General features: G+C 37.9%; 2 protein-coding genes across 10 annotated transcripts in view; both read right to left on the bottom strand.

Annotated features, from left to right (window-relative positions):
- Positions 1-2,467: 2,467 nt before the first annotated feature.
- Positions 2,468-16,352, bottom strand: mdm4 (MDM4 regulator of p53). 3 transcript variants are annotated; one of them, XM_067430783.1, is made up of 11 exons: positions 16,177-16,352; positions 15,548-15,645; positions 12,400-12,474; positions 11,071-11,204; positions 8,835-8,884; positions 8,318-8,382; positions 7,035-7,140; positions 6,764-6,924; positions 6,433-6,621; positions 6,262-6,330; positions 2,468-4,601 (listed from the first exon to the last, which is right to left on the bottom strand). In XM_067430783.1, exons 2-11 carry the CDS (start codon positions 15,629-15,631, stop codon positions 4,038-4,040), a joined length of 1,497 nt encoding a protein of 498 aa, XP_067286884.1. In that variant the 5' UTR covers positions 15,632-15,645; positions 16,177-16,352; the 3' UTR covers positions 2,468-4,037. The 3 variants fall into 3 exon arrangements, with proteins under 3 accessions (XP_067286884.1, XP_067286885.1, XP_067286886.1); XM_067430784.1 differs by having other exon boundaries at positions 15,979-16,352; XM_067430785.1 differs by having other exon boundaries at positions 6,433-6,606; positions 16,177-16,351.
- Positions 16,353-18,765: 2,413 nt separating this feature from the next.
- Positions 18,766-27,435, bottom strand: part of atp2b4 (ATPase plasma membrane Ca2+ transporting 4) — a 172,321-nt gene continuing 163,651 nt past the window's right edge. For 5 of the 7 annotated variants that reach the window (XM_067431555.1, XM_067431549.1, XM_067431550.1 and 2 more), the window contains one exon: positions 18,766-26,804. In XM_067431555.1, the coding sequence (XP_067287656.1) occupies positions 26,562-26,804 (243 nt within the window). In that variant the 3' untranslated portion in view covers positions 18,766-26,561. The remainder of the gene's footprint in view (positions 26,805-27,435) is intronic. The other 2 variants (XM_067431554.1, XM_067431552.1) reach the window with 1 other exon arrangement.

The following is a 27,435-nucleotide window of genomic DNA, read 5'->3' on the forward strand; positions in this document are numbered from 1 at the left end:
TTGCATGGCCAAAACATGTATCAGGTACCAGTATTCCGGGTCTAGGAGGAATACAAATGAGTAATGGTCATTTTAAGGACCTGACAGACGGCATTTTGAAAATGGGGACTTTCTTGGAGTCAAACTTTGGTAAACTTTTAGTATGTTTTTAAGTACATCTGATACTACTGTAAACCACTGAGAAACCTTTTGTTTTTTGGGGGGGTCAAACCATATTTGCTGCTGATTAGTATTTTTGATCAAATGAATGCACACTTGGTGAACATAAGAGACTGTTCTTTGAAGAAAACCTCATTGATCCCAAACTTCAGAATGGTGCATATATGTAAGGGGAGCAACTTTGTTGTACCTTAAAGAGATAGTCACCCAAAAACGAAAATACCCCATGATTTACTCACCCTCAAGTCATCTTAGGTGTATATGATATTCTTCTTTAAGACAAATACAATAGGAGTTATATATTAAAAAAAATCTTCCAAACTTTATAAATGGCAGCCCCCAAAAAAGTGCATCCATCCATTATAAAAGTAATCCATAAAGCCATGGGGTATTAATAAAGGCCTTCTGAAGCAAATCAATGTGTTTTTGTAAGAAAAATATCCATATTTAACATGTTATAATGTAAAATATCCAGTTTTGGCTAACTTGGCAAGACGAAGACGCAAAGTTTTTTCAACAGCGAGAGGGGTTACACTTTCTTTGTAAGTTGAATACGAAGGCGGTCTGCCGGAATTTAGATATTTTACTTTATGAAGTTTTAAATATTAATATTTTTCTTACACACTCCCATCAATTAACTTCAGAAGGTCTTTATTACCCAAAGGAGCCATGTGGATTACTTTTATAATGGATTGATGCACTTTTTTGGTCTGCCATTGCTTGGGTTAGCTAGGACATTTTTTAATATACGGGTAAGTAAATTATGGGATCGTTTTTGGGTGAAATATCCCTTTAAGAGCCCAGACCTCTTACAATTGCTTTCTCACATCATTGAAAACAGATTTGGTCAATGACTTATATTGGAAAGGAAAGAAAGTCGGTCTGGAAGAAAGGCTCAGAGCAGTGAACACCTAACAAAATCGACCAAACAATGAGTAGTTAGACAGCACTGCGTACATCACTGCTACAAAAGTGACTGTCACTTAATTTGAAATAATTTGCTGTTATTTAAATAGTCTGGCCTTAACTGTATAAGTGAAAACAATGAGATGTCATTCCTCCTGCATAACTGTGTATGACTCATTGCACTTGCAGATCTAAGCTGTGCCATTAGCATCCAATGCATCAAGCTATTTTAGGATTTCTAATAAGCATTTATCATTAGGGGAATCTTATTTAATTAAATTCAGGTTATTGTCTCTGCATACATGACAGCAATGAATGAATATCTGAGCCTGACTGCACCAAAAATATGCAACAGGCTAAAATTCTACTAATCAACTTGGGCATGTGGTCAAATATTTCCTTCATGAATTGTCAATACCAATTTCTCAATCACCACATCTTCCACAGAGGCACATAATGTAAACCGTGTTGGAGAAAGACACCTAAAAAGGGAGCGCTCATTAACATGTCACCGTGATGCCTGCATAAACATGACACGCAACTAAAACTGCCAGAGTAAACAATGTGTGTGCAAAGGAGGAGAGGATGAATAAACCATAGAAAGATAGACAGAAAAGGGAAAACATAACAAATGATGTTTCTTTTTCATTATGAGATCAAAAAGCATGACAAATGCAAAGAAAATGTCAAATTGAAGCTTGAAATGCTGAGGGCTTCTAATTGTCTCATCCTTCTACTAGTGATACAGCAAAGGACATTGAGCTGTTTGTGTGTGAACTCTTAGCGACCAGCTACTCAGTTTAACAGATCTAACCTGATGGTAGGCCCATTAAGACGAAGACCTGAGATGGTGAGAGATTAGAGGTACGATTAGAGGAAGAACCCAATTATCCTTCAGCATGGAGAGACTCACCCCTCGAGACACTTCCGTTATTGATTTCCAATTACATCGCTGCTCCCATTGGACAGGCCTGATAGACAGAAACAAGCAGAATTTCATGTAAAGTTCATGGGTTCTCACAGCCTTCAGACACACCAAGAACTTGACCAACATTTCAAAGTAAAAATACATGCATCATGAACAAACTGGCTTTTATGTTTATAAAAATTAACAAATTGAATGAAGGTTAGGCTATTCAAAAGCTTCAAATGCCAACCTCAAAAGGCATCACAGCATCATGTTACTAAAGATTTCAAATAATTCTTAAGACACTGAAAGGCTGCTACTGCCTCCTTGTGGTAGAAGAATTTGGTAACAGATGTATAAAACCATATGTTGCATAACAAATAGTTACATTTGGTGCAAAGGATGTTGAAGATTTATGTTCTGAAATGCATGGTTGTAGTCAAAATAAATTGCAAAAAATACAGCAACGAGGCCGAATAAAAATGACCAAGAATATTATTTACATTGGTTTGGTTATTTATTTTACAGTTAAAAAAAATACAGCTCAGACTGAATCTAAGCATAAGCCATGTCAGGATAAAACAAACAAGCAAACAAACTAAACAAACTTCATTTTATACACATGGCTTGAATGGCGGTGAATTTGTTTTAGATTCCATACTACAAGGCATAATGGCAGTGAAATAGCAGTGCTTGTACCACACATAGTTCAGGTAAATCTGGATTGGCTTTTAATACAGCCTTCACATCCTCAAAATGTAAATTACACAGCCACAATTAGAAATAAGCAAAGCTAGTCCCATGCGTTCGCTGCGTGTTAAAAGCTCCTTTGCCCTCTGGTGGCCGAAGACAACAGAATTCCTTTTTCAAAGAGTCGTCTATGGCTGTGCTTAGATAATACACAACAGAGACTGAATCCACTTTGTTATGGGAAACAACGCAGTATAAAAAAAAAGCAGAGGACAATAACCCTAAAATCCCACATAACAGAAGTGCTCCGGTAAATTTCACCGAACACTGCCAAAAATACAATTACCTTTCTGCAAAATAAAGCACAATTTAAAGCATAGCAGACATTGCTTTCAAAACACTTTTTTAGTCCCATAAATGTCATATCAGCTGGCAGCTCTATGGAAAATAAGAAATTCTCTCTCTAATAAGTGTTCCTTAACCTTCATAAAACACGAACATGTGTGTGTAGATGACAGGAAAACTGAATTAGAAGGTAAGGCAGGGGGCTGAACAGATAGAGCACAAATAGTCCTCAATCATACATCATATCTGTTCAGGACAGGTATAGGTATAGGAAGAAGAAGAAGAAACAAAGGAACAAGGAGGTGAGCATCTTAAGCAACCAAAAAAAGGCAAAAACCGTGGTCTTTGGCCTATTTACACTTTTCTATTGTAGGCATCAAAAGGTTTTTTAATACTTCACAATCTGTAATAGAATTGGTTCTTATAGTACAGGAATGACTTGCAACTGTTCCTGGTCATCCTATTAGACACATCTACAAAACAAAGTTTATAAATAAATAAATATTCCCATTTAATGAGTTTAAAGCACCTGTCCAAAGAAAAACCTTTCACCAGGTCAACTTAAGTGATGCTTCAGTTAAGTGCCTGAAATCTGCAAAGAGAAAATTCTTCTAAAATAAAGTAAAACCAAAGTTGGTCAAGTACATAGAAAGGCCTTTGAAATGTGCCATTACAAACTGACTGGACTGATCTGAATCGTTTATGTATATTTTCCTACTAAGGCAGTAGCATATCACGGTGGCAAACCCGTTCCTTCACTTGACAAAGCAGATGCAAAGAGATCACTTTCTTTAGCCAAGTTATGCTAACAAAACAACGGCAAACCATCAATATGAAGGCCAAATTCTTTAAATTGCATTCTGTACATTATATATACACACTATACAATAAAATCATTATAGATGCATTGTACTAAGCCCAGCAACCGTTTCCAGATTTCTTGCGTATACGTGTACTGTACAAGGATTTTTTGTTTTAAAGTATCAAGTGAGTGTGTGTTTAATACATGCATGCCTTTGAGATGTTTCAGTTATGCTATGAAAGTTTTGATGACCTTCTGTATAACCTGGCCACAGCCTGGGCAAGGAGCGTGAAATTTGTGCAGCTTACGGGCACAGGGAAAACAGGTGATCAGATGAGCTGTGCGGCCGTGGATGATGTTGCCGTTTCGCGGCCGCACTCGGCACAGCTTGCAGGGTTCTAGGATGGCTTCAGGCTGGCATTCTGTCTCCATGTCCAGCGTGTCCTGGCTGTCACCCTCTGAGCTCTCCTGTAAGTGGTGTTGAAGCTGGGAAGGACCCTTTCCTTTTGACGATGAAGCAGATGATGGGGGGATGTTTCTAGAGACGTGGTGTGAGGGGAGGACGACTGGGTCAGAAACAGTTCTAAGGCAGTCAGGCATGTCGATTCCATCATCTTCCTCGTCCTCCTCCCTCTCAGGGCGTGAACTGCAGATGGGGATGTCTGGAACAGAAATGGAGTGGACCAGACGAGGACAATCCTTGTACCAGTCTTTCCGCAGAGCCCAGCAGCGCATGCAGTACCGTTGAAGAGGGGTGTTAAACTTGCGGCACTCTGAGCACTGCCATGCATCCTGCCAAAAGATAAGTTTGTGTGAATATGATGTGCCTATTATGTACGTATGATCAACTTAAATGTAATCAAACTATATTTTTTAATTAGGGATGCACCAATACAAGTAATACGACTTCATTTTCATTTCGGATGCAGCAAATATAAACCAAGCCTCGCCTCTCGACACGCAGATACCTTTCAGTATTGAGTAGTGTTAAAAGTGAAAGGCTGTTTAGTAGAGATGTGCGCAACCCTGCTCCCTGCAGACAATATGTGATCGATCCATTTTAAAGAACACTTAATGAATAGTCAAATCCCATTCTAAATACTGCAAAAATAGACCGCATACATGTGAATGCTTGCCTTGCATTATGACCATTGTATTAAACTTGACCATTCACATAAGCACGTACGTTAGCCATTATAGACATATTTATTCAAATCAACTGAGTCGATATGCAGCGCAGGACCAACCTAATAGCCTCCTATATTATAAACAGATTTCCTCAAATAAAAGTTAGTCCACACAAGCTAGCAGCACATTAAGGTATTGTTGTTCATTACCACGGCAGCTTGCGTGTCCGGTATGAATGTGCTTCTTGTGTATGAAAAGTATCAGAAAAGTTGTGTCGTGAGCGCCAGAAAAAAACAACACATGCAAACCTGAGGAAAAATTAAATGATTTTGTTTTGCTGCACTTTTCACTTTATACACTTTCAAAATAATATATTAACTTCAAAATACAACATTAAAACTAAGTTGAATCCGTAGGAGCACTAACGTTTAATCGACTAGTCGGCTAGTCTCACACATTCCTACTGTTTAGCTCAGTGTCACACGTTGTAGATGCAGAGAAGCATCTTTTCTTCAAAAAGAACCTGCCTCTCACGTTTCCAAAAAAGGCTTAGTCTGAGTACTGGAACGTGTGATAACATATAATTTCAGTTGTTCTGCAATTATATTGTGTGGTATTGAAATCCACTGAATGCGTTATAGGTTACATTTATGTGAAATGGGCAGCAGTGCCAGGTTAAGGAAAACACCAAGTTGAATGTCAAAATGTCAGCAAAAGCATCAAATTGTATTTTTACTTTGTTAGTCAGGAAGTGAAAAACATCTGATGAAAATAAAACATTGTTACAATGTATACCATTGTACTTGTATTGGTACTTGTAGTATTCAAATTTAAGTAATTGTACTTGGTCTTAAAAAAAGTGGTATCGGTGCATCCCTATTTTAATACACCCAAAATCTTATTTTTTTCCATTATACACTACCATTCAAAAAGTTGGGGACTGTAAGATTTTTTACTTTTTAAACAAAAATGCATTAAATTGATCAAAATAATTAGAATTTCAAATAAACACTGTTCTTTTGAGCTATCTATTCTTTAAAGAATGCTGAAAAAAAGGATCAGTTTCCCAAAAAAAATTTTATACATTGATAAAAAAAAAAAAAACGTATGCACCAAATCAGCATTCAAGAATAATTTCTGACGACTCAGGTTACAGTGAAGACTGGAGTAATGGCGGCTGAAAATTCAACTTTGCCATCACATAAATAAAAATGAATAACATGACACAATATTACCGTTTTTACTGTATCTATCATCACATACAAAGCAGAACAAAATAACAATGATCATTAATAAAGAGCACAATTTTTCTGATGATGTCTACCTGTGTGGAGATCTCAGTATCAGTGTCATCACTTAAACACTGAGAGTCATCATCCTGTTCTTCTTGCATCTGAGAGTGAAAATGAAATGCATTTTAAAGAGATGGTTAAGATGAGTCCATCGTCTTAAAATGATACAATAAGCGAAGTGGGAAAAAAGCAAGTGACATTACCTTCCTGTCATCTTTACTGTCTTTCCCGGTCTCCTCTTCTTCATGTGGAGACTCTGCATCACTTCCCTGCTCCAGCACCGCCTCCTTCATCTCCACACTCACTTGCTCACTTTCTGCCTCATTTAGGAACCAAAGATCATCGGTGGTGTCAGAAACGATGGCCGTGTCCTCGTCCTGTCCGGGAGAGAGCTGTTCCCTCAGTCTAGTTGTGTGACAGTCTTACTACACTGACTTGACTATTATAAGACTATTGAGATTTTTAGAAAAAGTTCTTCTTCATAAATAAGAAAATAGCAATATTAATTATTTTCTGGGGAGCTTGCCCTCTTACTTGATTGGTGTGAATATCAGTTGAGCCGTTGCTTCGGCGAGTGTAATTACTTCGCAGGTTACCCAGAAACCACCAGGGCAACCCAGAAAGGTCCCACTCTTCCAGAGTCACATCCAGCTTTGGTCGTTTGCAAGCAGACCTGGGTAAGCCGTCTAAGGAGTCTGTAAGGATAGAGGTGTTTGATAATTATTACATATTACAATTGCACAAATGAGCCATGATAGTATTACACTGTCTAAAGTGAGTGCAGTGTTTGTTGGTTTGTGCTGACCTTCATCAGGATCACGTGGTCTGCGCTGTGAGCAGCTCTGTGTCGCGCCAGTGCTGGTACTGCCAGCAATCAGAGCCTGTCCAGAGCTAATCGACACACTGGATACCTACACAGTAAGGAAAAGGCAGAATCAGCATATGGTAATGAAAAGACACTCGGTAGGACGGCAGTTCCTTCACAGCAGGTGCCCATGGGTGTGGCAACAACAAGGCCACATCCTCACAAGTAGAGGGAGGGAAAAATAATTGGAAGTTTCTAAAAAAGTTCTTTGAATGGGTCACAAATGATGGCGATATTAAACACCACTGCTGCTGTAATGTTTGGTAATGTTAAGTGGAAAAGGAGTGGCGCAAAACAAATAGAAATCTGGTACCTAAATATCACACCACTTATATTGAGGGGGAAAAAAGGCAATCCAAAATCATAACACCTTTAAAAGCTCATTATTATTAGCATAAATCACAACCCCGTTCTATTTAAAGTCCTGTGCATAAAATGCATGAAGGTACGAGGAACCTCATCCCAGACTGCTTTTCCCAACCCCACCTAACTTCATTCTGCCAACACACAACCGTAAGGTGTTAAATGTGGATGGGTGTATGACAGAAGAGTGAAGAGGGCCAGTGAACTGAGAAGAAAGCTGCAGTCCTTCCGAAAGAAGCAGCGACGCAGAGAAGGAGACTCTGAGCGACAAAACAGAGACAAGTACTCTGTCCCCCAGCAGCCAGGCCCATGCTGGTGGCTTCTCCAGAAGGACCACCAGGCCAGGCCGGCCGTGGGGAAGTACAGAGACGGTGCCACTCTGTACAGATACGGTAGGTGGAGACAGCTGCCACCCTCCCCTTCATGGCAAACAGGCTATTGATCACGGCGCAATTCTTCAAACAAAAATGCATTGCAGCAAAACTTTGAGCAAATACAATGGAAACTGACTAACAACAATGCTGACATTTAAGTAACTGGTCCATTAGAGCATAAATAAAAAGGGAAAATCTGACAACAAATGCAAAAGGTCGCTGTGAGTACAATTTGTTTTTATTTAAATAAAGCAATAATTAGATACCCTAAATAAAACAAGAAGCTAAAAAAAAAATACATCTGGTACCTAAAATGCTCTGTACAATGCACTTTTATCAGCCTTTCATTTAAATGCAAACCTCAAATAACAAAATGGATAAAATATTTAAATCACAAAAATATTACATTTGATTTTCTGATCAATTGTTTGCCATAAAGAGGGGTAAAGGACACTGTTTCTCCTGTGCACCATGCTTTAGTTTTACCTGACCAGGATCTTCACTTGGAGACTCATTAGAATCCTTGCCGACAGAAAGATTCTTTGCTGCATCTGTATTTCAAATGAGACACAGTAACAAAACAAAACAAAACAAAAGAAAAAAACCTGCCCTTTATTCACCAAGCACACAATCAATCACACTTGGCCCTAACTAAATGCTAAAAAAATTAATAAATTGTGAAGTAAGGTGTGCACTTTTTTATTATTATTATTTAATATATTTAAATATTTAATTTAAAGTTTTTTGCAGAAGATTTGACAGTAGATTAACCTGATAATACAATCACAATGTTGAAAGCATCAATTTTAAAATATAAATTTACATACCCACTGTAGCATAAACATCACACTCAGACAAACACACATACCTCAAAATGAAAGTTGGGGAAATTAAATAAAAGCAAGAGAGTGAAAGTGCTAAAAGACAGCGCAACAAGACTATGACACATTTTATTACACAAGATCATTCAAAATAAATCCAACAACAAGAAGAATGGACTTACCCGAATTATTCAAAATAAACAAATTCCTCTTCAACATCTCATACACAGGGCTACGAAAAGCAGAAAAGAAAGACATAAATACCTAAAATATGGTGACTTCTCTAAATAACACAAATAAGAGATGGAGTGCTGCATCGGCCAGATCAATTCAGCTGGTATATGTGGTACATCTATGATTTTAGAGATGGTTGATAATTAACCCCTTTAATTAACAATTAAATGTACAGTAAGCGATTTCTGAGAAAAACAGCTGAAAGTAGATTGGACTGATCACCACAACACGCGTGTAGAATATAAGGCAGTAGGAGGTGTATACACTCATGATGGGGGAGGAGAGAGAGTGAACAATAGGGAGATTTGAAATAAGTCTGTAGAAAGAGAAATGGCTGAGCAGGGCTCCAGATTAACACGTGAGAACAGTGGCACCAGCTGGAGGAAAATGCATTATGAAAGTTAATCATAAAATTACTATTGTTTTGTTAATAAGTGCAGTGACAGACAGCTTTCTGTGTAATTTAGTCACAATTTGAAAGTTTTTGTTTTTCATGAGACTTTGTGACTTCCTACTTTTGACCATATATTAAGGAGTGGAAATGGTTTTGGTGTAGTTAAATTTTTGCTGTGCTACTCACTCTGAAATAAAGCCACAGTGAATTTCTTGATCAAAATTGTCCTGATTAACATGAAAAATAACATTTCACTATGAAATCATGTAGTGAAGTGTTCTTTATGATTTACAATCCCTATATGACATCAAGTGCAGTAAAAAAAATCTAATAACACAAAAACACAGACCAAACCAGAGGTTTTTGGAGTAATATTTCAAAGGCCCATTTAAAAGGATAGTTCACCCAAAAATGAAGATTCTGTCATCATTTACTCACCCTCATGTCGTTCCAAACCTGTATGAGTCTCTCTCTTCTTCTGAACACAAAAGAAGATATTTGGAAGTTTGTTTGTAGCCAAGCAGATAGAACAACCATTCACTAACCATAGTAGGAAAAAAAATCTGCTGGGTTAAAAACATTCTTCAAAATATCTTCTTTTGTGTTCAGCAGAAGAAAGAAAATCATACAGGTTTGGAACAACATGAGGGTGAGTAAATAATGATAGAATTTTCATTTTTGGGTGAACCATCCCTTTAAATAATTAAAACTAGAGGCATATCTTAACTTTAAGGTTACTTTTATCATCTAAACTACCTATATACAGCATGTTATATGCATATGTGTTTTGGACAGAGGGAACACATAGCATTTGCAGCAGATATGCAGCCCATCATAAATTAAAGCACAAGACATACATGGGTCGGAGGAGAACACCAGAAAAAGTAACATGGATCTCCCATCACTGTGTAGTAACGGTGTCACGTTATCGAGACCGGCACACGTATGAGCTTGTGCTGCACTGTCTATTATTGCTGCGAGCTGATAACCAGACCGTGCAACAGTTTAAACGAGTAGCACGGTTCCGTTTCGCTTTCATTTCGTTGGTCATTTGATGTTTCTCATGTAACAGAAATGGCAGCTCTTATCAGTCTTTAACAAAATTGTCACATCAGCAGAAAAAAAGGTCGCAGTCTGGAGCCCTGCTGAGAGACGTTACAAAAGAGAAAAGGTCAGAGGAATATCACTGGAAATAGAAGTGTTATGATCAGAGAGCAGGAAGGCCTGAAAACAGATGCAGAGATTGCATTGTTTCTGCTTCATATATGAGTAACATTGGTTTCGCTGTTTCACATAACTAAGATAAGCTATTATTATATTGTTAGTTATAGTTTTAGAGTCATTGTTTGAGTTAGGGTTAGAAAAAACAAAAACAAAACTGCTTTGGTCTGTAAATATATCTAAATAACAATTCAGATGCAGCTTCAGAAAGACAATCATGGCTGTTGTAGTGTAAAGTCGCTGTAATAAATTTCGTTAAAACAAAATAATTCTAAAGCACTTTTTATATATATTCTGTTAGATGCTTTTCTCATTTAACACAATGACTTTAAATGCTCTTTTGGTGGTAATTTCTCAGTAAAATTTGATTTTTGGTTAATCAACACCATGCAATTAATTCCACTTGTAATATCTCTTAAATTTTATGTAACAAATTTATATTGGCCATCAGCCAACCGGCTATCTAGATATCGTCAGCCATCGATATCACTAGCAGAGTCAAATGATAGAGAGAGCTGACTCAATTTTCTTTTCCATTTAAATCTCCTTACTGGTAGCTATGAGCTCACCTGGGGTTCTTAACGGAAAAGCTCCCCACTTCCAATAGCTCTCCGAGTGGGTCATCTTGACAATGGACGATGTGTTGTCTCTGTTTGTCATAAAGCTGTTTCATCATGATGTACTGACCCAGGTAGTGCATGACCTAATCAAAAACACTGCCATTATTAAATGTACCTCATCAAGCAGTTCAAACTTTAATCAACAGTAGGTGCGTTTACATGGAGCACTGTAATCGCTTTAAAAGTCAAATCCAAATGAAAATGCTCCATATAAACACCTTAATCAGAATAAAAATGCCCAAACCGAATGAAATTGTAATCGCTTTAAAAGAGGTGGGATAAACCTTTTCATGAACCGATCAAACGAAAAAGTTCACCATGTAAACGACCTGACCCGATTACTTTTGAGTGTGCGTCCTTATATAACGTGATACACAGCACGCGCCTTCACCACTGAAGAGGGCGCGCCGCGCTCATAACACAACGAATGCTGACAAGAGAGGAAATCTAATTTTTCTGAGGGGAACGTTAAACTTTTTATTAAGTTATATATAAGTTATGAAGATAATGTTGGCATAATGACACAGACATAGCCTGGCTACATCCTCTCATCTTGACAGCGTTTGTCCCAGGCACTTTTTACTTCAACTGCGCCTGACAAAATAATTTATTTTTCTGAGATGATTATTACACTTTACAACAAATAAATAGCTTTCATAAAACCGTATAAGTCCTGGTGGTCGTTGAGAGTTGCTATTGCATCCATGAACGCATTCCAGCTGCTGGACAGGAAAGCGTTGACATTTCTGATGCAGGCGGGTCGCACACCGGACTGAAGCTCAGCGTTGTGTCTCAGGATCTCACGCCGGACTCGCACATTATATACGCGCAAGCTCAATTCTGAGAAGAGCTGCACAATGGGTGTAGCACAGGGTCAAATCAGTAGGCTATATCGATCAGATCAAATCAGATTTGAGGGAAATAGAATATAAATGTAATATAAAACCTTGAAATGGCGCTCGTGGCGCGGCAGGATTTTGAACAACTTCCAAATGCTGCCGCCGGTGTGCTTACACTCATTGAAAACAATACATTTGAATTTTAGAGACGCGCTGCGCTTCGCGTCCGGTGTGCGACCCCCTTGATGCGGCATGTCACAAAATAATTGCCATTGAAAGTCAGCACATGTAAACACCAGATCGGTTTAGATAACGTCTCATGTAAACAGTCCGCTAAATCTTTCAATCCGAATGATTTTAATCGGAATGACAAAAATGTGTGCATGTAAACGTGGCTAGTGTGTCAGTCCGCAGAGGTCAGTTCGTACACACTCCTCACCTCCTTCAGGGTAAACACCTCCTCCTGAGCCCCTGCTACTCTCAGGATCTGCAGTAGAGGAGTTCTGGGGTGGACCTGCAGGGGGGAAAAAAAGAGCCATGTCTAACCCTATGAAGCCTACTGTATCATATTTGATACATGAATTTCTAAGGTCATTGTTTATAAATCATCAGCAAGATCAAAACTTTGCACACAATCTACTACATGCCCTGACAGTTCATACTTTTTTGGACGTAAAATATAGTACAATTGTAAAAATGTGATTGTGGTACACGTGTGTTTTTGCTGTAAAATATTTAATGAGTAAATGTTTTTATTTCAACTTATTGGACTGAAACAACTTAGGTTTACAGGCAACACTTTACGATAAGGTTTCATTTGTTAACATTAGTTAACCACAATAGTTAGCAATAGCATGAACTATGAATGAACAATAATTCTGCAGCATTTAGAAATCAGTCAGTCTGTTAATCTCAGCAAGCATTTACGAATACATTTAAGATCAAAAGTATATTGCTAAGAGCAAAAATTGCTAAGAGCAAAAATATAATTGCTCATTGTTAGTTCATGTTACGGCTCTGAAAAAGTAACGTGTGCCACTTTTGTTCTGACCAACTGAGGAAAAAAACAGTACATTAAATCGCCCTAACAACAGTGATTAAATCTAACGATCACTTAGCTCACAACACATGCAAATTATTATTATTGTTATAATTTGTTCTCAAATTGTTAACGTTAACCCTTAAATGTGGGGTAACTTATTTCAAAACCGTTTTACAAAACGGACTCGGGCCAAGTGCAATAACAAACTTGTAGCCAATCAGCAGGTAAGAGGCGTGTCTAATAATGATGGTGAGAAGAGAGGCTCAGTGCACATCATTATATAAACACGAGTCAAAATAATGGACATTAGCCGAGAACTAATGCTGGCTTTTGCTTGAATATGCTCGTGTATCATGTTCACTTGTGATCGTATTGTCGCTCACTTCAGTGATGATAAAGACCCGTTCATTTCCATACTGTATGGAGCATCTAAATCTCCTCACTGTCTGTTTCAAGCGTCAGCTCACAAAATGTGTCCCACTAGCAAGATACAATACTCCTAATATATGTTTGTTTCCTCTTTTCATGATCTATATAAAATTATGACATTATCCGGTCGTAATTAGCTGGACTATCGAGCTTGTGTACTATAGAGCTGTTCATGAGAACGGTTTGTGTTTTTGTGATCGGAATAACTCTAATTTGATCATAATTGTAATATGTCATTAGTTGGACTGGCGGCTCGTGTACTATCGAGTTGTTCATGAGAACGGTTTGTGATTGAAGTCATTGCCTGGGTTACATATGTGTGAGGCGGCGCTATCTAAACAGGGGCGAGACCCTTTTGAGGGTAGGGGCGTGTTTGTTTTGGTGATATGAAATAACAACAACTGTTCCCAGAAAGCACTTACCCCACCTTTATACGCATGAGTTTCGCCAATCATTCTTACATGTTCGGGTCTTTAGTGACCAGGATCTATATCGAACACGGATAGATCTGTACCCGTCGCAATAATAAAACTCCTGATATTAGAGTAAATATTATGGAAGAATAAAATAAAGCATATTTTGTTACCTTATTGAGCTTGGAACAACATGCAGAATATCCTCACAGTGCAGCCGCTGACGAACGTGCGCTGCGTTTAAATGCTGCTCTATACGGCACTTTGACTCCGAATTTTGTTTTATACAATCGTATGATATGGGAACATACCGGGTTCTGTGTTGAAGCAGCAGAAAACAGCCACAAACATGTATTGATGACGAGGTAAAGTGGAAAACGGCAATACACACAAACGTTTCACTTTAGCAGAACCACAATTTACATTGCAGCTAACAGCGAATAAATATTTATTCGTTTTGGAAGAAACATCTATTAAAAATGTTGCTATATTACTTAAATTAATATTGCAGAATATAAATCACTTTTATAAAGGCTGTTTTTGTATTTCCTACAGGTGTTTACTTTTTTTTTTTACTTACAAATATAATAGTTTATTATATATAAGGCTATGTAGGCTGTTTTATATATTTTAGAAACCATATAGCCATATAATGAGGAGCAAGGTTTTTACAGTATATATTACAAGTTTTATTAACTTTTTTTAATAGATCTAATGAAATGTAATTACATTATAATTCAATGATAGCCTCATGAAAGATAGATATCAGTGTTTTATTTAAATGATGTGTAAACTCTTGAAAAATATGACTGTTTTTAAAGGAGTAGTTCAACCCAAAAATGTGATCATTTACTCACCCTAATGTCATTCCAAACCTAAATTAATTTATTTCTGTGTAGCATAAAATAAAATAATTTGAGTGTTTTTTTGTTCATACAATATTCAAAGCCTAACCAAAATGGCTTGGTTGCCAACATTCTTCAACACATTTCACAGAAGTCAAACAGGTTTGGAAGGACACGAGAGTGACAGCATTTAAAAGCAGTAGGCTACATTTACTTTACTGCATCCTAGCTCAAAATCATCAGTGCTTTACTGCCAAGGGCATTTCTGTGTGACAAAAAAAGCAATATTAAGTTTATCTACATTTGCAGCAAATTCGAAAATATCTATCATTATTTGTCCTTGTTTTATTTATTTACTCCAATTTAAGGCCCCAACCCCAGCAAAAACATTCACCGGGAACTCATTGGGTGGATGGGCTGGGTTTGCCAGAGCCGAATTTTAGCCCCAGTCCAGCCCTGCATAATGGTGCAAAAGCGTCATAATCTCCTGCTGAAATCCACCAGTACCACTCAAATTATTACACATTGTTACAAGCTTAATGTTGTGAATCAAATATGATTTAACATTTATTTCTCTCTCAGTCATCATTGTATTGCATTATTTATTTAGCATCCCAAAAAATGAAACATTTAAATATATTCTTTATAAGACATATTTTTGGAAGATAGAGCGACAACTGCTTATTTATAAGTATGTTAAGCAAGTAGTATGTTATGGTTATATACATCTGTCATTACATTACAAGCTATCAGAACTTTTGGCTATAGAAATATCAGCAAATTGCTTTGTTTCCCTTTCAGCTTTGGCCTCTGAATAATACACACAAACACAGTAAGTTATATAGATGTGTTGCTCACCTGAGTCCCTTCCCCTGGAAGAGTCCGGCATGAAGAGCTTGACCCCGTCAACTGAGATGATGACGGCGATGACAGTGAGGTCATGATTGAATCAATAACTGTAAGGAAACCCATTTATATTCAAAACAACGCCAACGTCTAATATATTAACTTATACCACTATGGGGCTGTGTCTCAAAACCTAGGGAGCTGTATATCTAGACAGCATTTTGGGGCATCATAGGTTGACAGCTCAATAGGAATACATGTCAAATACAATACCTTACAATGCATGCAGTGCCCCAAAGCACCTATTAGCAATGTTTACAAAAAGAAAATCCAAAACTACTGTATTCACAATATGTAGCCGCCAGCTAACGACATAAAAACTAACATTTCTACGTCTTTTCACGCGCATAAAAACAAGATAGAGGCTAAATGACTGTACTTACCATTATCTTAGTTCTGGAATGTGGATAATAAGATAAGTTGTGATAGTTGGATGGAAAACGTTCAATTGTCAGTGGCTTAAACGAGGGTGCTAGGCTAACGTGCGCACGCCATTAGCCCGCGACATTCAGAAGCATAAGAGCCGTTAACATTTAAACTAGACCCTCGCGTGATAGTGCTGTTATAGTACTCACACTCACCGTGTTATCTGCGAACGCTTAACGTTACATGGTTTCCAGATTTTAAAGAATACGGTTTTGGGCAAAGAAAGGGAGAGGTGTGTGGGTTTTTTTTTTTAAGAACAGTTGCGGTCAGTTGAAGTTGACGTGTGGTGCGTGTCGTCAGCACGCCACGGTTGCCAGACCTCATTTTGCCTAATGGCGGCGCTATAAGGACCCGTGTGTATATATTTTTTCCGCATTACTCCATTCCGCACGTAACAGTGGTCATTTTATTTTATTGAATATTTCGGACACCATACATGTCATGGACAGAGCACATTAATGGCTTTTCAGAGATACCAAATGTTTAGAGGTTTCTCAACAACTTCTCCTTGTTCTTTAAAAACGATATTAATGCAGTGATCAAAAGTGGGTTTTTCTAATCAAAATGTGACTTTCAAAGCAGTGCATTAGTTTCATACCATAGTGAGCATCAGGAATTTTGGGAGTCACAGCAAGAGCATAGGGAAATTAATTATACATCAATATTCATATGAAATAAATATTATGATGTTGCCAATTATTAACGTTTCTCCCATACACTTAATTTGCCATGTTGCCCCAAGAACACATATGCAAATAAGATAGTGTATAGATGCATTGTATTGTATGGGACTATGGCCATTTTCCCCACATATTGCATAAAATACAAGGGTATAAAATGTATTCTGTTATATCTTTCATTAGTTGAGAATTATCTTTAGATAAAGTAGACAAATAATTTCATGTATTTCGAGTAGTAGGCTAGCATAACAAATAAAATCTAATTTTATATGATTGAATTTTATATATAGGCTATATATATATATAGGCTATATATATATATATATATATATATATATATATATATATATATATATATATATATATATATATATATATATATATATATATATATATAATTCAATCATATAAAATTAGATTTTATTTGTTATGCTACTACTCGAAATACATGAAATTATTTGTCTACTTTATCTAATGATAATTAATGCTCTAAACAATACGATTACATGAGAGTACCAAATTCACAAAACAAATTTTTTCTGGGCCTCAGATACATAGACACCCTGTTTATCCCCTTTAAATGTAATATTAACCTCATTTGATTTATTTTGTTCTATTAATGCCTAATGTGTTTCTGTGTTTAGTATCTCAGCAGACACCACAGTAAATGCAACCCATCAGTAGACATGTAGCCTACTCGCTATAGACTAAATGTATAGGCTAGCTAATATTGATTTGTTTTAAATTAATTCCATATTTGAAAATTTGTGGTTTTATAAAATAATAAATACAAGGTCCTTGAATGTCAAGTCATAAGGAAAATAGTAATACAATATCTGCTAAATTAAAAAAAAGTTGATATAACAGTTATAGGTATATTATAGGCATCATAGGTATAGGTATATTGGAATTCTAACTGTAGCATGTAGAATATATCTATATGTATGTCTATACACCGAACAGGCATAACATTATGGTGAAGTGAATAACACTGATTATCTCTTCATCACAGCAACTGTTAGTGGGTGGGATATATTAGGCAACAAGTAAACATTTTGTCCTCAAAGTTGATGTGTTAGAAGCAGGAAAAAATGGAAAAGCATAAGGATTTGAGAGAGTTTGACAAGAGCTAAATTGTTGGCTAGACGAGTTGGTCAGAGCATCTCCAAAATTGCAGCTCTTGTTTGGTGTTCCCGGTCTGCAGTGGTCAGTATCTATCAAAAGTGGTCCAAGGAAAGAACAGTGGTGAATGAACTGGTGACAGGGTCATAGGTGACCTGCAAGCCAAACAGATGAGCTACTGTAGCTCAAAAAGTTTAAGCTTGTTCTGATAATGGTGTCAGAATACACAGTGCATCACTGTTTGTTGCATAGCGGCAGACCAGTGAGACCACATCCCACAAGCCAGCAGAGGGAATGTGATGCTTTGGGCAATGTTCTGCTGGGAAACCTAGGTTCCTGCCATATGCAGATGTTACTTTGACACGTACCACCTACCTAAGCATTGTTGCAGACCATGTACACCCTTTCATGGAAACATTATTCCCTGGTGGCTGTGGCCTCTTTCAGCAGGATAATGCACCCTGACACAAAGCAAAAATAATGGTTCAGGAATGGTTTGAGGTGTTGACTTGGCCTCCAAATTCCCCAGATCTCAATCCAATCAAGCATCTGTGTGTGCTGAATAAACAAGTCTGATCCATGGAGGCCCCACCTCACAACTTACAGGAGTTAAAGGATCTGCTGATAACATCTTGGTGCCAGATACCACATCACACCTTCAGGGGTCTAATGGAGTCCATGCTTCAACAGGTCAGTGCTGTTTTGGCAGCAAAAGGAGGACCAACACAATATTACGAATATCTTTTGGTTAAGGTTATGGCTGATCAGTGTGCGTGTTAAGAGACATACACATATAGATATAACAATAGATATACAAATAAAAATCAATAGTGTCTGTTGTAACACTACACACATAAATCTATACACACACACACACATATATATATATCATTAGATAGGGGGTCAAAAATTATATCACAAGAAACAAGGACTTGAGCATCATTGTATTTCAAATTCTAATGGCTTTATTTATATATATAGATTTGTATATATATATAGTTTATATAATAACTTTAACTTCAATTGCTTTATTATCCTTTTTTCATTTTTGTTCTGTTAAATTTTAATGACAGGACATAAAGAACAAGGCATTCCACATGATCATATCTTACAAAAACGTAAAGAAATCTTGAATGTGTGCACATCACACACATACATTACATAGATAATACACCTGCGTTAGTATAAAGTGATGAAATATGGGCATGACTGATTTCACTTTGACAAAAGAAAGCAAGCTACAGAGAAAGAAATAGAGAGAGGTGCAGAGATTGATAGACAGTCAGAGAGAGAGAGAGAGAGAGAGAGAGAGAGAGAGAGAGAGAGAGAGAGAGAGAGAGAGAGAGAGCATTATAAAATAGTGATAGCATTAGAGCTGATAAAATAATTCATTATATTTTAATCCAATGAATCTGTTGCATAGTTCGAAGCAAGCAGGACTGACATTTCAGCATGAGCATGATTCTCACAAAAGCTAAATGAAAGGAGGGCTAAACAAAATCTGATTTCCCCGATTTAAGCACACACTGACTGTAGACACCATTCATGGCAGTCAGATAAAGATCTTCTTTTCAAACGCACTTTGTTTTTTGAATCTAAAACACTTACTTGATGATTCACTCCAAGCGCACATTGACAATGAATGAAATGGTAATTCGGCTGCTAATGGTGATTTTTCCCCATCATGCAGTATGAAGGTTGACACAGCTGGGTCAACTTTACATGAATATAGCATGGATAAAAATGTGCTCACCTCACACTGATTATGGAAAACAAACCAAATAAGTGTACACCATTTTCCAACAAGAAAATTGAGCCAACTTCTCATTGTTAGACACAGATTCAGTAACAGTATATCCCCCATACTGTCACATTATAGCCCTTAAAAATACATTACATTGGGTGAGCACATATTCTGTCCTCTAAAGACACTGTAAACAGAAAGGACACTGGGACACAGAGCATGGGGCTTTTTAGATTCACCAGTCAATATTTTAAATAAAATTATTTAAAATAACGGTAAATCAGATTCACTCTCAGTCGGAATCAATTAAGGCTGCCACACTATCCAAAAACCAATTATCAGCTTTTTAAGCGATTACTCTGAATTAAATCAATCAGACACAGTGGTGCAGGTTGTCCATATGGTCCATTGGCACTTCTGTGATCCTAGAGATGGCATGCTTAGTGTAAAAACCACAAAACACTACATTTCTGTCTCTGTAAAGCGACTGTAAACAGATTTCCCCCCACCATATACTAAAAGCCCTTGTCCTTCAGAGATCTTGTTCAGAAAATGTATTAAATGTAACACAGAAACCCAAATTTTAATAGCCCAAGTTAATTATGGCATGATTACGAGGAATGTGTAACAATCACAATATATACAAAGGAAAAAATGGGTGGAGCATGAAGTCCAGCACCTCCTCTCTGGATGTGGTTTGGGCATAATGGGTGGAATTAGAAGGCTCAATCACACAGCAGAGGCGCTCCTGGGGACCCACTGTCTTGCAAAGTTTATTTCAAACCTACTTCAGCACACCTGCCTGTGTATTTTCAAGAAGTGATCCTGAAGAGCTTGCTTAGCCTCAGATGTATCTTTGATGAGGGTCAGAGCTAAACTCTGCAGGACAGTGGGTCCCCAGGAGCAGGGCTGAAGACCTCTGATCTACAGCGATGGAGCCAGACTAGGTCCAACCCAACCCAAGACATCCAGAGAGGTGGAGCTGGATGCAATTTGGCTCTGCAACGAGCACCACTTAAAATAAATTGTATGCGCTATTATCCATTTAGCGTCAACAACAAATAAGTACGATGCGTTTTTGAATTTGCATGTTTATTGGCTGATGTAAAGAACTAACCTAACTTAGATCAGTTTATTAAATGCTCTCTCTCTCTTTCTTAAAGCCCTCAATTAGAGGAAAAGTGTGGGAATAAAGAGAGTAAAGGGAATCAGTGCATTTCAGGAAAGTGAAATGAACTCAAGTACGACTGTTGCCTACCTTGAAAACGCAAGTCCTTCAGCTTTACTGCACTATAGCGTCTTTCATCTTTGATGGATCATGCATGGATGAGAGGGAGCTGTCTGGATGGAGTTGGTAACCCACACATTAAGGTGATGCAACATCAAAGCGTGTACCACTCTGCAATTAGGCAGTTCAATCAACAGCCACGGCTTATGGCTATAAAAGTAACGAAACCAAGCCAGAGCGAAGCATAACTGGTAAAAAGAAGACCAGAGATTGTTTGTTCGAGCACGTACTCTGGCAGTCATTCCCCAATTCCCACACCCCAACTAGGAAATTTAAATGGAGCAGTGCTCTCTTGTGATGTCTAGACAAGAAACGAGATGCTTTCATCTCCTCGTAGAGCATTCTTCTCTGAAATGGCATCGAGTCAGTGTGTGTGTTTGCAGAGTCTATCGATAATGTGTGCAAGTGTGTGTGTGTGTGCGTGCATGTTTGTGTTTCACATTCATTCTGGAAACAAACATTTGGGGACACGTCGTTCCATATGTAATCATGCAGAACATTGAACACATATATTGAACAATTACGTTTTTTTCCAATGCAGTTTTCCCCTAAGTACAGCATGGTTTAAGCTACACAGGACATTAAAAATACCAATCGCACCAGGTTGTACATATTGCTTTGAACCACCAATTTGTTTATAAGTTATGCATGCCACATAGATGATATTATGTTTATACAAAAATAACACCAGTGTATATTACTGTGTTTCATATGAATTACAGAAATCGGATGTTCTATTGACTGCTTTCCCCCACAATCAAATACAATTTTTATTTCACTCAACATCAGATGTAATTAGACTAAATATATGCAAAATAAGTGGTTATAACTTAATGTTATATTCCAGTTTTAAAACACAATCTTTTATTTACAGCTGTGGTGAATCAGTACCTCCCGTCCCAACCAAACAAACAAGAACTGTCAGACAACTTCAGTAGAGTAGTAATGCGATAAAATTCAGTTATTGCACGGCACCTTGAAGCGATTCTCGGTTTACACAATGCATGAGAAACATGTGCAATAACAGAAATTGTTCTAAAAAGCTATTAAAGTGAACCAGGAAAGAAAATTAAAGACAGTTTGATCATTTCCCCCTTTTTTTCCTGCATCAATCATGTCCAAGCAATGAAGAAATAAAATTGAAGGGGGCATATTTCAGATCCTCATGGAGAAGAAAAAACAAAACATTAAGGATTCAAATAAGGATGAAATCCAGTTATAAATTATTCTAAATGAACAAGAACAAAGACATGTCAGAACTGACTGTACAAAGCAACACTTTGGCAGAATTTATAAAGCTCTAATGGGAAACCATTTGACTGCTTCCACATGAAGTCAAATACATTTGTACTTTAGTGTAACACACAGAATGTATGCTTAATTTGTATCCAGAGTATGAAAAAAAAAAAATGTTTTCACAAAAATCGAATTTAAAAATGACAACACAGAGAATAAGTAAAAATCTCAATTATTTTTCATAGCCTACGCTTTGCCACTCAGGTTATTCAGAAATCGCATAGAAAACCAATTACGATGTTTCTGTCTAATGCCGAGTTCATACTGCACGATTTTTACCCCCATTTTGACTCGTCGACAGGTTGAGCAATCGCCAACAAACGTCATAGGCAAATCTGTTCTGAGATAAACTGTGAGATACTTGGCATGCTAAAAAACTGAACCTGTCTGCGATTCAAAATCTTGCTGTGTGAAATGTGTTCCCACTGAAAATGACATCGGCGACGACCAACAGCCAATAGCCCCTTTCACACAAAGTTACCGGTAAATTACAGAAAAGAGACCACGTGTGAACAGAACCTTTTCAAAAATACCAGTAAATCAGTTCTGGCAATTTATCAGAAAGGGAAGTTGTAACATTACCAGTAACGTGCGCGGTGTGAACGCAGAATGACGATTACCGGTATATTCACGTATGAAATCACGCTGACGTAAGACCTTTGGGCCAATCATAAGTTCTTATGGAAACTGCGGGAGTACTCTGTACTGTTTACAGGAAGCTTTTTAATAGTTTTTCTATGTAAATATGCAAAAAATTATCTACTTTGACCACGGACCAGATTTTTCAATGCGCCACGCTCAAGACCCTGCCGCCTTTTTCAGCAGTTGAACAGGATTATGCACATTTCGTGTTAAGACTGATTTATACTTCTGCGTTGGACCTACGCCGTATCCTCTATGCTGCAAGTTATGCGTTGGTTTACATTTATACTTCTGCGTTGTTGTCCGCGTCAATATGCAGTTACACATGCAGACCGCTAGTGAGCAGTGTCCATAGGCATGTTGACGATAACTCCCAGTCTCAAGACAAACGCTGAAGAAGTGACTTGTTTACAGTCGAAGTATCAGCAGTGATATCGCAGATTTATTTATTTTTAGACCTGAAGGAGGGGTTCTGGCAGACCAATCACGGCACTTGCTGTCAGCATATAATTGAAGTGTTGTTCCATTTTTGGATTTTGTGCGCGTCAGGATACGTCGTAGGGTACGCACACCATACACAGCCCATGACGTAGCTACGGCGTATACTCGACACAGAAGTATAAATTGGGCTTTAAGCGCAAACACGTGTTCTGTTTGATCATTCGTTATGCCTGTCACTCAGACGTAAAGATGTTGTCAAATCGAACAGAAGGTGAAACTAAAGTGAGTCTTCCCGGCGAATGAAGAAGACAGCGCAGCGTTTAAAGATCACTTCCGATGGTACCGGTATTTTGCTGCTGATGTGTGAACGGTCTCTTACTGGTAAAAAGCCACAATGTAGTTGCTTGTATGAACAGCATATTTTTTTTGTATTTACCGATAAAGTCTTTCTGGCAATTTTCCGGATTGCTGTGTTAAAGGGTCTAATAAGAGAGCAAAATACTTGGCAGCTGGAGGCGATATAGACCACAATATAAGTATTTTAAGAGATATATTTACAATTATATCAAACAGACAAAAGAACAAATATTTGCTTGAACAGCTGCACATTCCAAAATTATTTATTTACCTCCAAGTCTCTTTGCAGAACGCGATCCTTGTTTGGGTGTCTCCCCAACCATTTCCTCTATCATTTTTTTCCTTCTCCTTTTGGCTGCAAATCAGCACACAGACAATTTGGATCGCAAGCTTCTCATGGGCTATCATTTTTACTAACAATTCCAATCTGACGCAAGTGTGATCTCATGTTGTTTCCTTGTCAGGTGTTTGGTTGTGAAACTGAGTTTGCGGACTGGAAAGAGCTGTCCGATTCTTCCTCTTGAAAAGGCATTTGACGTGAAACCTCCTGTCGCCGATCCATCATGCAGTGTGAACAGCAGCAACGGAGTGCCACCCCAGATAGTCATGCAGTGTGAAAATATTTGTGATCTGAGTACTTTGAAAATCGTGCCGTGTGAACGAGGCATAAATGAACACAGAAGCTGCATTTGAACACCTCAAAACCTTTAATGAACATTTCCCTTTGTAGTCTAATAGAATCTAATTAGGTGGCAAATAATATATTTTACTTTGCACGGCCAGCACACCTATCTGTGGCAGCGGGTTTGGAGAACACGATTCGGGATAAGGCCAATAAATGATCACTCATCTGTTGAACTCGACCAGACCCATTTGATTTTACAGTAAACACGTAACTTTCTCAGCTCGGACATCGAATCTGACACCACATGTGGTTACAAACGTGGCATAAATATTTATATTTATATATATATGTATATATATATAACTGCAATATGTACTCAACTGCTTATTTTGCTAATTTGTCATGTCACCAAACTCTCTGGCCTATACACCTATATTTATATATTTTCCAAAATATTAAAAAGTACTTAATATAAAAATACAGAACAATTGTAAAAAAGGAACAAAACATTGAGTTTTATATGAAATTCATGCATGCTTCCCCACAATAACATACCATGTTCCACTTAAGCGAAATAACAAAGACTACCAGTAGGGGGAAGTGCAGCATTAGCCGACTGCTGTGGAACCGTTTTGTAAACATTAAAGTGGTCCATCTAGTTTTTTTGTTGTTGTCGTCCCCCTCCCCTCTCTTTTCTTTAGGCAGTGACTCTCTGTGTTTTTCTAATTTGGTTGGAAATACAAAATAAACTGCAAAAACAATGGGATATAAAAGAACAATCTATAAAATATGGCTCTGAGCAAGTAGAAAAAGGTGTAATTTGAGGAATCCATTGAACCTAGACTGGTATGAGCTGAAGGTTGGTCTGTGGCAGTAGTATGTTTCGACTAATAAAAAGCACATGTCGTTGAGGCTGCACTTTTAAAAAACAGTCCGATCTAGTTTGTCATCCAGGTTTCAACAGTGCTCACAGGGTCCAACAGAGGCCCTTGCCACATAATTTTGCGTGTGAGTGTTTTTCTTTTTTTAATAGCAAAAGCATGCTTACTACGTGCAGTATCCTTACCCTCGCAGGCTAAGCTCAAGGATGGGATTTTGGAGCTCTATCAGTGCTGTCTGCGTAATTTGGAGCTTATGAGGAGCACAGCTTGATGTTACAAGTAGAACACCTAACTGCTGAACTGAGGTGAGAAAAAGATTGGATTTGAAAGTACACCCATACAGAATCACTTTTATAGCAAATTTTTTTTTTTCTGAAAGAGGAAACAAGTAAAAGGACAATTATTAGTCGTAATTCCATAAAGATTAGCATTACAATTCCCATTCCTATACAATCAGACACAGATGAACCTAAAGACAGATACATGCACACTATGGTGATGTGCTGTACCTTTGATAAAGTACTTGGTCAATTAGCCGGGCATTGTTTTTGAAGCAGATGAGCATTAACAAGAGACTAGAGATGCCCAATGGGTTTGATATCAATGAGATGATGTGTTGGATGACCCTCCCTGCCCCCTTAAGAGCCAATCAGGTATTCTAAACTCATAGCTATCAAATAAGTTTATTATCGTATTTTATTCTGCTAACTTTCACTATAGCAGCCTTACATCTGTACATATAAAGTGACAGAACATCCAAAATGAGCCTAACAGCAACGCATGTGACAATGTCTGAAAACATGGCAATAATGTAGTGTGTCTGAACTAATTAAAATGTCCTTTAAAACAATATCATAAAAAAAAGAAAACAAAAAAAGAACATGGGTAACTTCACTGCCATGTTTTTCAATCCACCTTAAAAAAAGAGCAAATTGAGAGAGAAAAGAAGAAATCTATTCAAACAGCAATTGAGTGCATGAACACAATTAGCTGTATCAGCAAAAAAACCAAAAAAAAATGTAAATGAGAGTCCTGGAACAAATAACAAAAATGATTACAGCATTACACAAGACCAGAGACATGACAATATAAAAAAAAATATATATCACAACTGTAGAAGAGATAAAAATGCCAGTGACAGGCTGAGAGAGGGCGTTTGCCACAGCATCGCCCTCTAGTGTGTATGTTAGGCCATGCGTCACATGGGCTGCAGGATAGCCCCATGTACTTACAGAGCGCTGCTGCCGCCGACACAGTGCAAGTCGAGAGGGGCAGAGGGGTAGGGGAGATGGAGGAGAGGAGAAAGGGATCATGGTTGCCCCATCAGCTGCTGTAGGTGCTGCTGTCTCTCTGATGTGCATCAGCAGGGCTCCACCGGTTGAGTGGTGCACAGATTTTAAACAGAACAAAGAAAGAAGACAATTTTGGGGTAGTTGTATTGGAGCATGGATGATGGTGGGAGGGTCACACAGAAAATTCCTGGCTGTGAAGAGAGCGGTTTGGGGGTTCGCCGCCACCTCCGTTTCTGGAAGAGGAGGGAAGCTGCTCGATCTCTACACAACCCTCGTCTATCGTGGGGATGCGGGATTCCTCCTCTGAAAGGGGTACAAACTCAGGGTGGGACATGAAGTTATGGATGGAGCTTCTGGATTCTGGCTTCTCTAGGCCCTCGTACAGGGAGCTACGGAATGCGTTCACCACCTTAATCTGCAGCGAGGAGTTGGGAGACAGAAACAAAAGAAGGAATTAGTGGGATCATATTGGCATGGTGTCTGCTTCAGGGTGGGATGCACTGGATCTGGAGAGGAACGAAAATATGGTCAGGGGTGGGAGATAATTTCCACAATAGGACTCAAGCTCCTTATATTATACAAGCAAATAAAAAACAACACAAAAACAACAGCACAAACAGTTGAATAGATAAACAGGGATTTTTAAAAAAATATGTCTGTGATGCAATTTCCTATTTGGGGCAAGTGAATGAGGAAATCAAGCATAGCATAAAACCATAAGTGGGGCACATCCATATCAATCACAAGACAAGCTTCAAAATAACAACAATCACAGAACCACTGCAAAATTAGATGGACAAGTAACCAATGTTTGTTTAATAAGCCAATTTGCAGCCAAAAACAGTAGATGTTCAGGATCTCTTTTGGGTCAGTAGGGGTGGGCGATACAGCAATTTGGAACTATATACTGGTAGAAATTGTCAACCACAGACATTGAATATTATGGTTTTTGTAAAACGCCACCGCATGCTTGAAAATTGGCACAGATTTTCTGAAGGAAATTGGGAGGGAATGGTGAGGAAGGGAAATAGGGAGAAAAATCAGGG

The sequence above is a fragment of the Pseudorasbora parva genome, chromosome 22 (genome assembly GCF_024679245.1).
Source record: "Pseudorasbora parva isolate DD20220531a chromosome 22, ASM2467924v1, whole genome shotgun sequence".
NCBI classification, from domain to species: domain Eukaryota; kingdom Metazoa; phylum Chordata; class Actinopteri; order Cypriniformes; family Gobionidae; genus Pseudorasbora; species Pseudorasbora parva.

Excerpts from the sequence above, each read along its gene's own strand:
- mdm4 (XM_067430783.1), bottom strand. The coding sequence starts at position 15,631 with ATGACCTCACTGTCATCGCCGTCATCATCTCAGTTGACGGGGTCAAGC. Across the intron at positions 12,475-15,547 it reads TTCCAGGGGAAGGGACTCAG|GTCCACCCCAGAACTCCTCT; the intron begins GTGAGCAACACA and ends TCCCCCCTGCAG. Across the intron at positions 11,205-12,399 it reads AGGTGTTTACCCTGAAGGAG|GTCATGCACTACCTGGGTCA; the intron begins GTGAGGAGTGTG and ends GTTTTTGATTAG.